This window comes from Musca vetustissima, unplaced genomic scaffold, assembly GCF_032173495.1.
Source record: "Musca vetustissima isolate MV318-11 ecotype Yass unplaced genomic scaffold, APGP_CSIRO_Mvet_v1 utg4377, whole genome shotgun sequence".
In the NCBI taxonomy this organism is placed as follows: domain Eukaryota; kingdom Metazoa; phylum Arthropoda; class Insecta; order Diptera; family Muscidae; genus Musca; species Musca vetustissima.
Window position 1 is genome coordinate 123,015 of NW_026883600.1, and position 16,515 is coordinate 139,529.

At 33.0% G+C, this 16,515-nt stretch overlaps 2 protein-coding genes across 2 annotated transcripts; one reads left to right on the forward strand and one right to left on the reverse strand.

Moving 5' to 3' along the window:
- Positions 1-5,858: 5,858 nt before the first annotated feature.
- LOC133330508 (Y-box-binding protein 1) lies at positions 5,859-9,436 on the forward strand. Its single transcript, XM_061538945.1, has 3 exons — positions 5,859-5,997; positions 8,240-8,986; positions 9,326-9,436. Exons 1-3 carry the CDS (start codon positions 5,877-5,879, stop codon positions 9,430-9,432), a joined length of 975 nt encoding a protein of 324 aa, XP_061394929.1. The 5' UTR covers positions 5,859-5,876; the 3' UTR covers positions 9,433-9,436.
- Positions 9,437-13,312: 3,876 nt separating this feature from the next.
- LOC133330515 (uncharacterized) lies at positions 13,313-14,378 on the reverse strand. Its single transcript, XM_061538952.1, has 3 exons — positions 14,231-14,378; positions 14,056-14,160; positions 13,313-13,429 (listed from the first exon to the last, which is right to left on the reverse strand). Exons 1-3 carry the CDS (start codon positions 14,375-14,377, stop codon positions 13,334-13,336), a joined length of 348 nt encoding a protein of 115 aa, XP_061394936.1. The 5' UTR covers position 14,378; the 3' UTR covers positions 13,313-13,333.
- Between the last annotated feature and the right edge of the window lie 2,137 nt (positions 14,379-16,515).

Genomic DNA, 16,515 nt, shown 5'->3' on the forward strand with positions numbered 1-16,515 from the left:
AGGGAAATGCTGGCTAAAATGTTCGAAGAGAATTCCAGAAACACGAGACGAATGTTCGAAGAGAATTCCAGAAAGTTAGATGAACTCAAGGCGGAGAATTGTAGAATGTTTGACGAGAAACTCGAGAAAATTACAGAAGTTATTAAAAGGAGAGTGGAAACCGTGGAGGTCCAAATTAAAGAGTTGGATAAGAAAGTGCAGTCGGTCGATGAGAAGATTCTGTCTGTGGATGAGAAATTTCTGGCCCACGACCACAGGTTTACGAATCTGGAGAAGAAAATGTCGGAACTGGAAATCAAAGGTGGTCCGGTGCGAGTTCCGGATAACACGCTAAAAATCAAACCTCCTGTATTCGACGGCTCTACGTCATTCAATGTTTTCAAGTTACAGTTCGAGACAGTGGCTTCTAGAAATTCGTGGAACGACAGCGACAAAGCGGTTGCACTACTTCTGGCATTGAAGGGCAGTGCTGCTGATGTTATACAGAGTATTCCTGTCGCTTCTAGAAGCAACTATGAAGATGTTATTGCTGCACTGGAACGTAAGTACGGTGGCGAACATAAACAAAACATCTACCTTATGGAATTAAGGGGAAGAGTACAGAGGGCAAACGAGACCTTACAAGACTTTGCAGCTGAGGTGGAACGTTTGGTGTTAATGACGTATCCAGGAGAGAATCACCCATTGCTGGACCGTATGAAAATCGAAACCTTTGTGAATGGCATACGTGACCCTGAGATTAAATGTGCAACATATGCGTCACCAAAAGCGTCATTTGCCGAAACCGTTTCGTTTGCTCTTGCCCAAGAGACGGCAAGAATGATTGTTAAGCCCCAGACCCACAAGATTAGCCAAATGGAGACCGAATGTTGCGAACACAAATCTCTCGTTAACTTGATCAAGGACGCCATGAGGCGGGTAATCGAAGAAACAAAGTTAGTAGGGATGACTAAGCCCAGGGTTAGATGCTACAACTGCGATAAAACAGGTCATATTGCGCGCGAATGCAGAGCTAAGCGCAAACGATCCAGGTCATCGTCACCACCTCCTACGAAAGATGGTAGAAGAATGGCTCAACAGTCCACCAATGAGTCACCGTTAAACAGAATCGAGCACAGAGAAGGCGGAAAACACGGTAATGCTGATGACCTGTCTCGTCGGCCATGCAAGGTAGAATACAGCCACTGCTCAAAGGCTGAGTGCAAAGAGAATATCGTTGATGTCCGACGATTGCAGTTTGAGTCGGGGGAAGATTGGTCGACGGAACAACGAAGAGATCCCATTCTGGGCAAAATTATTTCGGCCATAGAAACGGGCAAGCGACCTAGTCGTAAAGAAATTACCTCCGAAAGCCCTCTTTTAAAATCCTATTGGGCCCAGTGGGACAGTCTACTTATAAAAGATGGCTGCCTATATCGCAAATGGGAAAGTGAGGACGGTAAATCTCACCGGAACTTGATCGTCGTCCCAGACTCCAAAATAAGAGATGTCTTGTCGGAGTTTCACGATGGGCCAAGTGGAGGACATCTTGGCATAGCAAAGACCGCTGAAAAGGTAAAGCAGAGATTTTACTGGGTCGGCTGTCAAAAATCCATTGCCGACTGGATCGCCAATTGTGAAAGGTGCATAAGAGCTAAAGGTCCAACACGGAAGAGTCGAGGCTACATGCAGCAGTATAATTCAGGAGCACCTTTTGAAAGAATCGCAATGGATGTAGCTGGACCGTTCCCAACAAGCGACTCTGGGAACCGGTATGTCTTAGTGGTCATGGATTACTTCAGTAAATGGCCGGAGGTTTATGCTATCCCAAATCAAGAAGCCAGGACAATTGTGGATGTGTTCAGCAAAAATTGGATTTGTCGCTATGGTGTTCCATCTGAGGTTCATTCCGATCAAGGTAGGAATTTTGAATCAGCGATCTTCAAGGAAATGTGTGACTCCTACGGAATTAAGAAAACCAGAACGACGCCCCTACATCCACAATCAGATGGCATGGTGGAAAGATTCAATCGCACCCTTGAAGAACATCTACGGAAAGTGGTGGACAGTGGCCAACGAGACTGGGATGAGCATATTCCAAAGTTTTTATTGGCTTATAGATCGGCCATTCATGATTCCACATCCCGGACCCCAGCCAAAGTTCTGTTCGGAAATGAATTAAAGCTACCTGGCGATTTGATATTCGGTGCTACCCCAAACGATGATGTGAACCAAGATGAAGACATTCAAAACTCTTTCAGTAAAGTCCACGATGCAGTCCGACATCGAATAAAAATGGTTAGCAACCGCATGAAGGCAAGGTACGATCGAGCGGCAAATACCGATGGGTTTCAAGAAGGGCAACTGGTACTATTGTTCAACCCACAACGAAAGAAAGGACTATGCCCCAAATTGCAAACGCACTGGGAAGGACCCTACAAGATTGTCACGAAAATAAATGACGTCGTTTATCGCATCCAGAGGAGCGACAGTCCCAGGTCGAAGATGAAAGTTGTGCATTTGGAGCGGCTGACCCCCTACGGAACGGGAACTGTGCCTATTCGGGACGAACAGGCTTAAGCGGGGGGCAATGTTACGAATATAACTTTAGATTTAAGTTAATTTAGATGAATTCCGTTAATTTAAGAATTTGAATTGTAACGTAAATTCCTACTACGCAGTTTATTTGAATAACTTCACAACAACAACCACTGTATAGATTTTTCTACATCCTTCCATTTCCTCTTTCATTTTCTATTTTGTTATTGTCGTACAATTCTTGTTAAACGTTATTCCTCTTTCTTTGTTATTCCCTCGCCTGTATATGTGTTGTTGTTATTGTAAGTTTGTTTACTCAAGTTTGTTGTTGTTATTGTTCACTCAGTAAGTTTGTTGTTGTTATTGTTACTCAATGTGTTTGTTGCATTGGTAGATTGTTCGTGATCTAGGTGTTACCAGATCGTCTAGAAACTTCTGTAGCGACAGGCAGGGCTCATATAAATAGAGGGAATGGAAAGGCAGTGAGTCAGTTGTGAATCAGATCGCGAATTGAAACCGTCGTGTAAAGTAAAGTGCAAAGTAAAGTTGTGTGAATAAAGTCATTGTAATAATCGTAATCTGAACGAACCCGCGTTTTATTTGGTACGAACTGTATCGGGAAATAAAACAACGTCTACACGGGAATAAGTGAAGTCCAAGAACGTAACAATATTTTATCTATCGCTGAAAACCTTAAGTTTTCCTCTAGGGCAAAATGGATATACCTATTGAAATCAGTTGACTTCCTGATTACAAAAATTAAATTTGTATATAAAAAAGGTAATACTTTCTGAGAAATGGAGATCTCCAAAATTATAATTAGAATAGTATTGGTAGATGACAGGACTCCATCCGGGGGATTTAAGACTTTACCCTATGGACAGATGGCAATTCCTGCTACGCGACAGGATCTCCTCTTAATTCGAATAGTATTTGGAAGTGATAGGACTTCAGCCAGGGATGTTAGACATTCTCCCATGGATTGATACTTTGGATACGCGAAAATATATCCCTTTGATTAGAATTTTATTTGTGTTATTCAATAAGAATAAAAAAACATATTACAGCATACCGAAAATTTGGGAGATAACCTGATATATTGAAACAATAGCAAAACGATGACCGATATTGATAACTGTGTTTCTAGGCAAATTTTCTACCCAATAAAAATTAAAAAAATATCAAACTATAGCCAAATTCGGTTGAAGAACAAGTCCAAAATACCGAATATTGAAGGTTAACCGATATATGGAGGCTACCCTAAAACTTGAGTCAATATTTGGTCTGTTTCCGTACTGCAAGAATCTACAATTTTTGCTACTTTTTTCGATATCATAAAGGAAACTTCGTTATCATAGGAAAAATTAGTCGATTCTTTTAGTACGGGAACAGATAAATTGATTATTTTCAGTGTTGGACTTTACGACCCAATGAGAACACAAAATACAAAATTTGCTGAACTTTCTCCTATATTTGCTTCATTAATTATCTGTTTACTTGACAAACATTAAAATTTTTTTATTATATTTTTTTAAATAATCACAACAATAAAATATATTTCAATAAAGATTTACTAAATATTTTAAATATTATCTGAAAAAAAACGCTTTTTATTCAATAATTAATCATTATAAATAAAAATATCGTTATTTACATCGATAACGAATCAATTACATCTGGTTCACATGCCGTTCATTGCAGTGAACATACGCTTTTGAACCACTTTATAAATAAGGTGAGAGACAACGGGGAAACGTCAATTGATAATTCGTGTTTTTTAATAATATATATAAAAGTTATTAATTGAAAAACATATTAACTACAAAAAATGCTAAAAACAAAAACAAAACAATGTGTTTCCTTACCATTAAACAGCCATTTGGCGCTATACTAATGATTAACAGGGCGTCACATAAAAATATATTCTTAATGTAATCTAGTTCACATACGGTTCATTGCAGTGAACATAATCTTTTGAACCACTTCATAAACAAACGAACAGACAACGGGGAAAAGCAAATTGCTAATTAGATATTTTAATTAAAAAATATATATTTTAATATAAAATATTTTATTATAATTAAGAATATTAATTAAAAAAATATTATTTATTTAAAAAAACTTAAAAAAAATAACAATCAATATAGTTTTTCCCATTTCCCATTTCCATTCCCATACCATTTCGCGCCATGCTAATACTTAACAGGGTGTCACATAGAAAATATATTTTTTAATGGCAACCAATGATTAACATCAAGTTCACATGTGGTTCATTGCAGTGAATGTAACCTATTGAACCAATTTATAAACATACTGACAGACAACGGTGAAAAGCAAATTGATATTTAGATATTTTAATTAAAAATTATATATTTTAATACAAAATATTTTATAATAATTAAGAATATTTTTTGTAAAACATTTTATTTATTTAATATAACTAAAAATAATAACAAAACAATATATTTTCTCCCCCATAAATAGCCATTTCTCGCTATTTTAATGCTTAACAGGGTTTCGCATAGAAAATATATTTTTATATGACACAGCCGGATGTGGCACCCTGTCATTTGAATTCTGTGCGTGCAAAAAATGACGCCTACTACAACGGACAACGGCTGACAGACAACGGGGAAATTGATATTTAGATATTTTAATTAAAAAATATATATTTAATATAAAATATTTCATATTGGTATTATTTAATGGAAATAAATAAATAATTAAGAAAACATATTATTTTTTTTTTAAAGCTAAAAAGAATAACAATCAATATTTTTTCTTCCCATTGAATAGCCATTTCTTCCTATTTAATAGCCATGCTTAACAGGGTGTCACATAGAAAATATGTTTTTTTATTGTAACACAGCCGGATGTGGCACCCTTTTGATTTGAATTTGTGCGTGCAAAAAAATGACGGCTACTACTCTCTGGCTGCAACCCTTCTGTCAAAAATGACATTTTGCAAAACGCCATTTTGTAATAAAAATATGGTGGAAATAATTTTATTCAAGATCTAGAAGTGGAAACAAGAAGAACATCATAGCACACAGCTCAAAGGATTTGGGAGTGATTTTTTTACCATCCATCACTCAAAATTTAAGAACGGAGTAGTTGAATGAGTCCCCAAAAAAGAAATTAAATAGAACAAAAAACAACACCATCTCTTACAAATAATAAAAAGAAGAGCAACAACAGCAGCAAGAAAGTGAAGTAACAGAAAAAAATAATTTGCCGATAGAAGAAGCAACCAGAAGAAGAAAATAATTGACGGAAACGCCAATCTTTCTGGAAGAAAATCGAAATAATTTTTTTTTGTTACCAAAGCTCAGTTAAAGAACAATTTAAAGCAAACAAAAATGGAAGACTCGAAGCTCCAAGAGCAGCAGCAGCAACAACAACAGCAGCAGCCTCAAGACTCGCCACAAGGTGATGCTGCTCAACAACAAAAACAGCCGCCGCCAGTAAAGGAAGTTATTGGTAAGTGAAATGAAATGTGAGGAGTATAGAAGGAAGAAGAAGATGAAGTGTGTGTGTGATTGTCTCATTTGAATGGCATGCGGTTCAGTTCAATTTAGTTTTTTTTTTTTTTGAATAAACACATAATTTAATTAAAAAAAAAATTCTTGCTTGCTGACACACAAAGTGTCTGTCTGCATGCCCGTTTATGCTCAGTAGTACGCTCGATGACATGTGGTAAAGCTTTTTTGTTGCTTCACATGGACACACATTTCTTCTTATGCTTAAAAATACATTTTTTTATTGGCCGCCATTTTGTAAAGCAACAACAACAAGCAACCAACCAAAAAAAAGTACGGTCATCGCCGGTGTGTGCTTGCTGGCTGGCTATACAGTTGGGTTGTTTTTCTTTTAGATTTTCCACTCCACCACCCCATCTCCTCCTTGTCGTCCGTCCGTCGTCTACACACAAATGTGAAACGCAAGAATAAACACACGTAAACATTAGCAAAGTGAAGCACAGTCAGCCAGCATAATCACCACTCGAGCTAGCGAGCGGCGCAAAATTTAATACTACACCGGTTTTCGGATGCGACCTCAAAAAAAAAAAAAAAATAAATAAAATAAAAGCAAAAACAAAAGTAATGCTATAGAAACCACAGTCATTCGCGGCAGTGCAGGCAGTAGTACAAATGAAAAAAAATCCCTCGATTTTTTTTTTAATTTTCTATGCTGCTACCTTTTGACAGCTACCTCTTCGTCACCACCACCCCACTTCTCCACCCATTTTTTCCCGTCTTGTATTTTTCATTGTTGTCTGTCTGTGTCGATGAATTGTGAAAAACTCAACCCACTTTTGGCGCTCATCAAATTTTATGCGCCGCGCCGCCACCAATGGATGGTTGGATGAATGCATTGTGTGTGCTTCTTTTATATAAATATTCGAATACACAAACACACATCCACTGCATTTATTTACAAAAATATTCAATTTTATGTGGTATGGTATTGCTAGTTGTTATTGTTAAATTTTCTTGGTTTCGCCGATTCAACGATTTTCCACGTTGGTATGACGATATGTTCGGGTAAATTCTATGAGTGGTTTTCTTTTCTAATCTTCTTCAAGACTGATAAAAATACAGTGTGGGGGTATACCGGAATTAATGCAAACAATGGAGGAGGGAAAAAATGTGGAGTCGAATATGGGGAATTCCCCACTTCTCAATTTTAAAATTCAAAGATTTTTTTTAATATCTACTTCCCAGGAAGTCTATCAAAAGTACAATGGGGATGACATTTTTTTAAAGAAAAATATTTTTGAAAAAACATATTAAAGCTTATGATGATCATTTGTTGCGATGAACACATTTATTGGATTTTTTTATTGTTGAAAAAATATATTTTAATTATTTAAAGATATATTTTTAAAGAAATATAAGGTGTGGTTTTTTCAAATTATGTTTTGCTATTAAAAGATATTTTTTTATTAAAAACGTTTTATTTATTAAAAAGTATTTTTTCCTGTTTATACCCTTCACCACTCTGTGGTACAGGGTATTATGTCTTTGTGCATATATTTGTAACAGGCAAAAGGAATCGAGATAGACACATGGTTGCTTTTGAGAATATGCATAGAATCACTTTCTGAGTCGATTTATGCATGTTGGTATGCATGTTTGGCACAGGTCACTTATTTGGCCCAAGGACGAACCCTATTGAAATTTGGAAAAATCGGTTCAGATTTAGATATAGCTCCCATATAAATTTTCGTCCGATTTAATGCAAACTGTCCATATATATCTTTCGATTTGCACGAAATTTGGTACAGCGTAACGAATTAGGTTTAGAATGATAGGTGTCAAGATTCCTGAAAATCGGTCCAGATTTGTATATAGCTCCTATATCTATTTTCGTCCGATTTAAGGTAAATGGTGTACCAAAGTCCCTATATATCTTTTGATTTGTACGAAATTTGGCACAGCGCAATGAATTAGGTCTAGAATGATGTGTATGCTAAGTTTCATGAAAATCGGTTTAGATATAGCTCCCATATATATTTTCGCCCGATTTAAGGTAAATGGAGCTCAAAAGTCCCTATATATCTTTCGATTTGCACGAAATTTGGCATAGCGTACTGTATTAAGTTTAGAATGACGTGTGTTAAGTTTCATGAAAATCGGTTCAGATTTAGATATAACTTCCATATATAGTTTCATATCATAATCATATTTTAACCCATTTTTTCCTTCTTTTTTCGTTACAGCTACCAAGGTTACCGGTACCGTTAAATGGTTCAATGTCAAAAGCGGCTATGGTTTTATTAATCGTGACGACACTAAAGAAGATGTGTTTGTCCATCAGAGTGCTATCATCAAAAATAATCCCAAAAAAGCCGTACGCTCCGTTGGCGATGGCGAAATGGTCGAATTCGATGTTGTCATCGGCGAAAAGGGCAATGAGGCTGCTAACGTAACCGGCCCATCCGGCGAACCCGTACGTGGTAGCCAATTTGCTGCCGATAAACAGCGTCGCAATCGCAATATGCCATGGCGTAGAAATCGTCGCCGTACCGGTGGTGATCAACAGCAGGGACAAGGACAGCAACAAGATGGCGGTAATCAAATGCAGCAACAACAACATGATCACGATGGTGGTAATCACGATGATCAACAACAACAGCCCCAACAGAGGCAACCACGTAACTTCCGACGCGGAGGTGGTGGCGGCGGCGGTCCACGTCGTGGACGTGGCGGACGTTTTAGGTCCTACTATCCACGCAACCAAAGTCAACGACGTCCAGTAAGTGGCGGTGATGGTGGTATGGGCGGCGGCGATGGCGGCCACGACCAGAACGCTGATCCTAATCATAGGGGCGGCGATGGTCAAGGCGGTCCAATGCGCCGTGGTGGTCCACAAAGACGTTTCTTCCGTCGTAATTTCAATAACGGTCGCGGCGGTGGACCACGTGGTGGTCCACCACGCAATGACGGTGGTCAGGGGGGACAACAAGGTGAGTGAGGGGGGATTTTAGGTTAAAAAATAAGCCCTAGACTTTTTTAAATTAAAAAAATTGCATTGTAAAAAATTCAAAGGAGATTTTTTTAATTATTTAAAAAAATGTTTTTAACAAATGAAAAAAAAACAAAGGATTTTTTTTTTTTTTTTTTTTGAAAAAAATATTGAGTATATTTAGTACTCATTTCTTATTTTCTTTTTTTTTTAAAAAAAAGATTAAAAAAATAATTTTTTTATTTTTTTTTATTTATTTAAAATTTTTTTTTCTAATATGTATCATGTATTTGTTAATTTTTTATTAATTCATTTTTTTCCCGCTTTTTTTTTCTTCCAGGCCAAGGCGGACAAGGTGGTCCCCGACGCAACAGTCGTCCACGTCGTCCAAATAACAGAAAACCCAACAACGGCGGAGGACAAAACAATCAACAACAGGTAAACTAAAAAACAAACATAGAGGATAAACACACACCACTACTCTCTACTAAAAACATCTACTAAAAAAACAACAACAAAAAAGTAATAACAAAAAGCAAGGCAGTCATCTCAAAACAAATATCAGCATAAATATGCGTGCATTAACATGTTCCAAAAAGAGGATACCACCAACCAACCATCTATGCGTCTGAAGATTTGTGTATTTATCCCATTTCCTCCTCGACCCTCTAACTCCACTCTCTATACAAAAACAACAACAACATTGTGCAACATAAGCATTTAATAAAAACAAAAATCTGCTTTTTTCACGAACAACAACCATTGATGATGATGACAAAAACATTTTTGGTTTGTGTCACTCTCTCTCGCTCTATTTATTACTACCAACAACAATAATAATAACGACAAGAACATCAACAACAAAACCATTAATAATTTAAACATAACTTATTTGTAAAATGACTGCATAATTTATTTAAACAAACAACAAATACAGCAACAACAACAAGAAATACATCATTTCAAACAAAAAATAATAAAATTCATTTTCATAATGAAATTAAAAAATATCTACACCTTTGGAGAGTTTCTTCTTCTTCTAATCGCATCATTTACTAATTAGGTGGGAGGGAGGGTAACAGGAAATTCCCAAAACCTCCACCAACCAACAACCTCCACCCAATCACATTTCCCTCAAAGACTTCAAAGTTTTCTTTTTATTAAAATTGTTATATTTTATTTTTTATTTTTTTGTTATCAATTTTATTTATTACTAATCCTTAACCCCTACTAACCTCAACCACCAACACATATGTATGAAAATTATAAAAATGTGTCTTTGTACCTAAAATTTATATCTATTTTCGGAATCATCAAATATTTGATGATTCCGACAAAAAATTTATATTAAATTTTTTTTTTGCATTTTCTACTTGAAAAAAATTTAAAGTTTTTTGAAACAAACATTCTTCTAACTTTTTTATTCTTTTTTTTTTTCAAAAAAAATTCTTTAATTTAAAATATTTTTTTCTTTTTTTAATTTAATTTTAAAGACACATTTCTTTTTCATACATATGAATTATTTAAAAAAATTTATATTTAATTTTTTTCAAAATTTACTTTTTTTGGGTTTTAAAACTAATTTTTTTGTTTCTTTCTTTTTTTCTTCCCCCGCAAAATTTTATTTTATACAAAAAAAAAAAAAAAAATGAAAATCTGCAACCAAAATATCCATCCAATGTATTACATATACCGAATTCTTCCTTAATATCCAAAACACCTGACTGAACCTCCTTGACAAAAATATTATTGCCTTCTTTTGGGAACTGGAATTATATCATCCATCTACAGAACGTTAACCAAGAGGTACAAAATACCACCACTGAAAGCAGCGCATAAATCCATGTGGCTGAAGAATTTCAACAACAACAAACAGTGGTGGCCCGGAAAATCAGAACATAACCTCTAAAAAAATCCATCAAAAAAAAAAAAATATCAATTTAAAATTTACCACAAAACTACTATTTTTTGATACAACAACAACCAGGAACCATCTATACTGGAAGAAAACTGAAAAAAAACAACAACAATCAACAACCAACACCCTCCTATTATCCTTGAAACCAAATTTCCTTATAATTTGATTTTTTTTGTTCGTTTGTTTGTGCTATTTATATATTAAGTGTTCTTCTTTTTTCTAACTTGTTAAAAAAGAAGAGAACGGGGAGAGGTCGGAAATTAATTTTCAAAATTCAATTGTTGGAATTTTTAATAAAAATGTTGTGTATAAGACTGAAGAGAAACATGTTTCTTCACGCTCTTATATCAACTCCATCCCTCCCTCCTCCCCACCTCTTCAAAAATAATACAAGGAAACACTGTGGAACACTTGTGTGTAAGGGCATAACATCTCCTTTTTATACTAAAAAAAAACAATTGAAAAAAATAACCATCATCAAAAATTTTTTTTGTTAAGAAAAAAAAAGAAATTTCTTTTTTTAACAACAACACCAAAAGAAGTTTGTTTTTTGACACCTTACTTGAATCATGATTTGAAAACAACAACAACAACAATTTCCATCAATTTTTTTTTAATTTTTTCTTTCAATTTTTTTAAGACTTTCAAAAAAAATTATTGTTTTTTTTATTTATTATTTAGCTTATAAAAATATTATTATTCATATTTTTATATGTTAAAATTATAAATCGCAAAAACATGTTTTTTTCCAACAAGACTTTACATTTAAATTTACAAGTTTTTTTTATAACCTCAAAAAAATATTTTTTCAATTTTCATCAATTTTTTCGTTGTCAATTAAATACATTTTTTTTTTTTTGTCTTAGAGTGCAAAAACAATAATTATGCATTACGTCTATACACACACACATATGTACATCTCTGTATAGAGATGATGATATATACATACATACATTTTTTTAGTAGAAAAAGTAATGAAAATACAATAAAAACAAAGAACATTTTTCTTGGAAAAATTGAAAAAAAATATTGAGTTTTATTTTTCTAAATATATTCCCAAAAATAAGGTAAGGCATTTTGATATAAAAAAATTTAAATTTCAAAATTTAGACAAAAACTAAATAAATTATATTTATTGTGTGAAATTTTATAAGGAATTATTTTCCCATTGACGTCACACCGCTCAAATGAAGGGTTATGGGAAAATCTAGGACCATTCGAAATTAACCTAAAAAAGTATGTATTATTTATAAATTTCATAAATTTAAATGTAATATTTTTGTTCTTATATATTATAGTTACAAACTTTTTGTGTTCGGTGACCCATAGTGAAATTTTATAAGGAATTATTTTTCCATTGACAACACACCTCTTAAATTAATGATTATAGAAAAATTTAGCTGAATTCGAAAGTAACCTAAAAATACATGTATTATTTATAAATTTCATAAATAAATTTAAATGTAATATTTTTGTTCTTATATATTATAGATACAAACTTCTAGTCTTCGGTGACCCATAGTGAAATTTTATAAGGAATCTTTTTCCCATTGACACGACACCTCTCAGATCAAGGATTATGGAAAAATTGAGCTAAATTCGAAATTAACCTAAAATGTCTTAATGGTTACATATTACAAATTTAAATATTATTTTTTTATTAAATCTTATTATATTTACAAACTTCTTGTGTTCGGTGACCCTTAGTGGAATTTTATAAGGAATAATTTTTCTTTTGACACCAAGTCCCTAAGGTCAATGGTTATGGAAAAATGTAGGGGAATTCGAAACTAACCTAAAAATACATCCTTACAAATTTAAATGTTAATTTTTATATAATATTATATTTAGAGATTTTTTGTGTTCAGCGATCTATAGTGAAATTGGATGAGAAATCATTTTCCCATTGACACCACAGATCAAGTATTATGGAAAATTTTAGCTAAATTCGAAATTAACCTAAAAATAGATATTGCCTACATATTACAAATTTAAATACACATTTTTTGTTGTTATATATTCCATATTTCAGATTTCTAGTGTTCAGTGACCCATAGTGAAATTTTATGAGGAATTATTTTTCCTTTGGCACCATAACCCTACAATAACTTATTTTGGGTAATTGTCAAAATTGGAAATTCTAACCCTTCAAAAATAATTTTAATTAACAAAACTCAATTAACATTAAGATTTTTTATTAATCTTTAAAAAAATTTAAACGGTTTTGGAAGACATATACTTTTTTTCTATATTGAAGCTAAACATTTAACTATGTTTAACATATGATGTTTATTTATTTAGAGATTTTTTTAAAACGCGTTTTGTGCGATGCACATCAAAAAAATAAAAATATTTAAAAAAACATTGAACATTTTATGTGTGTAAATATTTGTCATAAAATCTTTACAAATGACTCGAAACGGCGGTAATTCAGCTGAAATATTTTTGCAAAGCTCCAGTTTCGTACATTTTCTTGACATCGGTGCCACCACCAATGAATTTGCCATCGATAAAGCAGCGAGGTACCTGAAAAAAGAAAAAAATAATAATTAAAACTTTGTTAAAAACTTGTAAACCAAAGAAGTCGAAATTTTTTGTTAAACAAAACACCTTAGAATGGGGTACAACAACAATCAGCTGTTTAATGTTTACATACTCGTACATAACCTAACAATGATTTTTCTTAATGAGGTGTAAGAATATAATTTTCAAAATGTTCATTATTTTGTTTCAACTTTACAAAGAGAGGAACTCTCATGGAGATCTTATCATAAGGAATTTTTAGATCCCGATAGGTAAGAGTTTGGGAGTCGCTGGCATATACATTCCATCTAAGTTTTATGGAAACGTAAACAAGAGCGAATTGCTCCGTGTGGAGTATCATTTTTGCGGAACAGTCCATAGACAAGTTTGTGTTCCACATGAAAACAATCAAAGCAAATCTTATCCCCCTATACGGTGAGTTATCAATGAATTTCATTTTTTGTTTCCCTACTGCACTCCACACTTCACTGAATCACAGCGTGTTGTTTCACGTATTTTTTTTCAAGGTCATTTGAAATTCTACCACAAAACATTCACCAGAAACCATATGAAAACCAAATGAATCATGGAGTGAATATGCATGCAACCACTTATCCGGGAATACTTACAGTTCGGCCACCAGTCATTTGACCCAAAACATTTTGTATTTCATCGCCGTCTTGACGTTGTTCCAATTCAATAACGTGGTAAGGTACATTTAGTTTTTTAAATTGCTAAAAAATAAAAAAAACAAATTTAATTGAAAAAAATTAAAACTATTTTCATATATTTTCTACTACTCACCTCCTTTGCCATGGTACAATAGGGACAATACGATTTGGAAAAGATAACCACTTTGTGTTCCTTGAGAACATTTTGCACAAACACGGCCTGAGGTGAGGACATATTGACGACTCTTGGTTTAGATAGCTGAGAGACAACTGAACCCATTTTACAAAAATTGAGATTATTTTATAGAGCAGCAACAACAATGAGAACAACAACAAAAAAGGAAAGTGGCTGGCTTGGTAAATGGTGGCTTTTGCGGTTCTCTTGATATAGCTATGAATGCAAAAGAACTTAACTGAAAAAAAAAACAAAACAAATGATAACATGATAAGGGAATGTGGTCGAAAAATAAACCCAATGTTTTAAAAATAACAATAATACTATGATTTTTTTTATCAAAAAAATAGTTTCTTTTAATAAAAAAATAATCATTTCATAACAATTCCTTTCTTTCCAATCAATTTCAATGTTGTTTTGTTTTGTATATGCATGCAGGGAGATTGGTTTGTGTGAGAGAGAGAGAGAGAGAGAGAGCGCACGAACAGCTGTTTTATATCTCATCCCCTTTTTTTCATTCATTGCATGCCTTGGCGTGTGGAAACATATGTAAACAACTTACTTATGAGTATTAAATGTTTTTATTTAAAAAAATTTAAATAATTATTAAAATTTGTTGTATTTTCTTCATAAATTATATTTTTTTGTTATATTAAAACTGTATTTTTTGCAACAAATCAATAAACGACCCAACGTACGTAATTAAAAACAAACTATGACAAACTATTTTGACAGCATAACTGACCTTTGATTGGCAATGAGTGTGCATGTATCCTTTAACTAAGACGTATGTATGGCGCATAGCGTATGTGAAATGACAAAGGGAAAATACACAAAAAATAAGAATGTTTTTAATTTTATTTTTTATAAATTCTTAAATAATAAAAAAATAAATACAAAATTATAAATAAATACCAATAATAATAATAAAGAATATTCCAGATAAAAAGAAAACAAACAATTGGAGTAGGGTCGTGGTACAATAATACAAGGTAGGACAATATGAGGTGAATAACAGAAAAAAAGGAACTATGTAGGTTAGTGGCTTTTTCTGTCAAATAAAAAAAAAACACACGCAACATGTGGTTGTATTTATTTGACATTTCTTTTTTTTTGTGGTTGTATTTATTTGACATTTCAAATAAAAAAATCGAATTTAATTGAAATTAAAATGCCCACTTTATACTGCAATATTGACAAATTTTGAAGCTTATAATTGATTCTAATTTGATATATAGATATTCTAATTGAGAAGAAAATAACCCTACCAAAAAATAATCCCAACCCCATATTGGGGTACCCCTCAATATTAGATATTTTGAGGATCATGTGTAAATTTTTCAACCTATTCAGCTGTAATTTTATATTTTGGGTTCTCAATGGGTAAAAAACAAAATCTTCCTATTAAAAATTTTCAGTACAGTTTTACTTTTAATATTTTGGGTTTTCAATGGGTAAAAAAAAAGTACTAAAAATTTTCACTTCTTCGAGTAGGCCCCATATAAGGGATACTTTTTTTCGATAAAAATCTATGCCATTTTTTGGTATTATTAAGTTTTAACAGATTTTTCTCATCGAAGTGGCTATAATTTGGCATTATCAGGATTCGTGATGACTAATAAAAATATAGTGTTGAAAAAATAGTACAAATTTTTAGATTAATTTTTCCCGCACTTTATAACCCATAATAAAAAATAAGCCTATAATGTAAACTTTTCATTAAACAGCTAATTTCCTTCAATTATCGATATGTTCGATAAATTCGATAAGTACTTTACACACAAGAATTAAAGAATAAAAAAGAACCAACGCTAATGTCAAACCTATGCCTATGTATGACAAAAGTCGACTGACACAACCCTTATTTCTATGTAAAACTTCATGAAGAACGGACGTATGTCGTCGTTTAGTAGTGCGAGCGCTGTGTGAAGCAACAACAAGAAAAAAACGGAAAGAAAAAATAATTATTACCAGAAATTCAAACAAAAAATACGCAATTCTACAAATAAAATAAAACATAAGAGATTGCAATTTAAATAATTATTAAAAAATCTCAGTCAGTATAAACAAGAAAACGTAAGGTGAGTGGTGGTGAAGCAAAACAACATGAAAAAATACGAAGAAATGAAAAAAATGTGTCAATTATGAGCAGCATGAAATGTGTATGAGTATGTGTGGCAAAAAAAAAAATATATATATATTGTATATATGAAAGAGTGCAAGATTGTGTGTGCTGTGTGCGC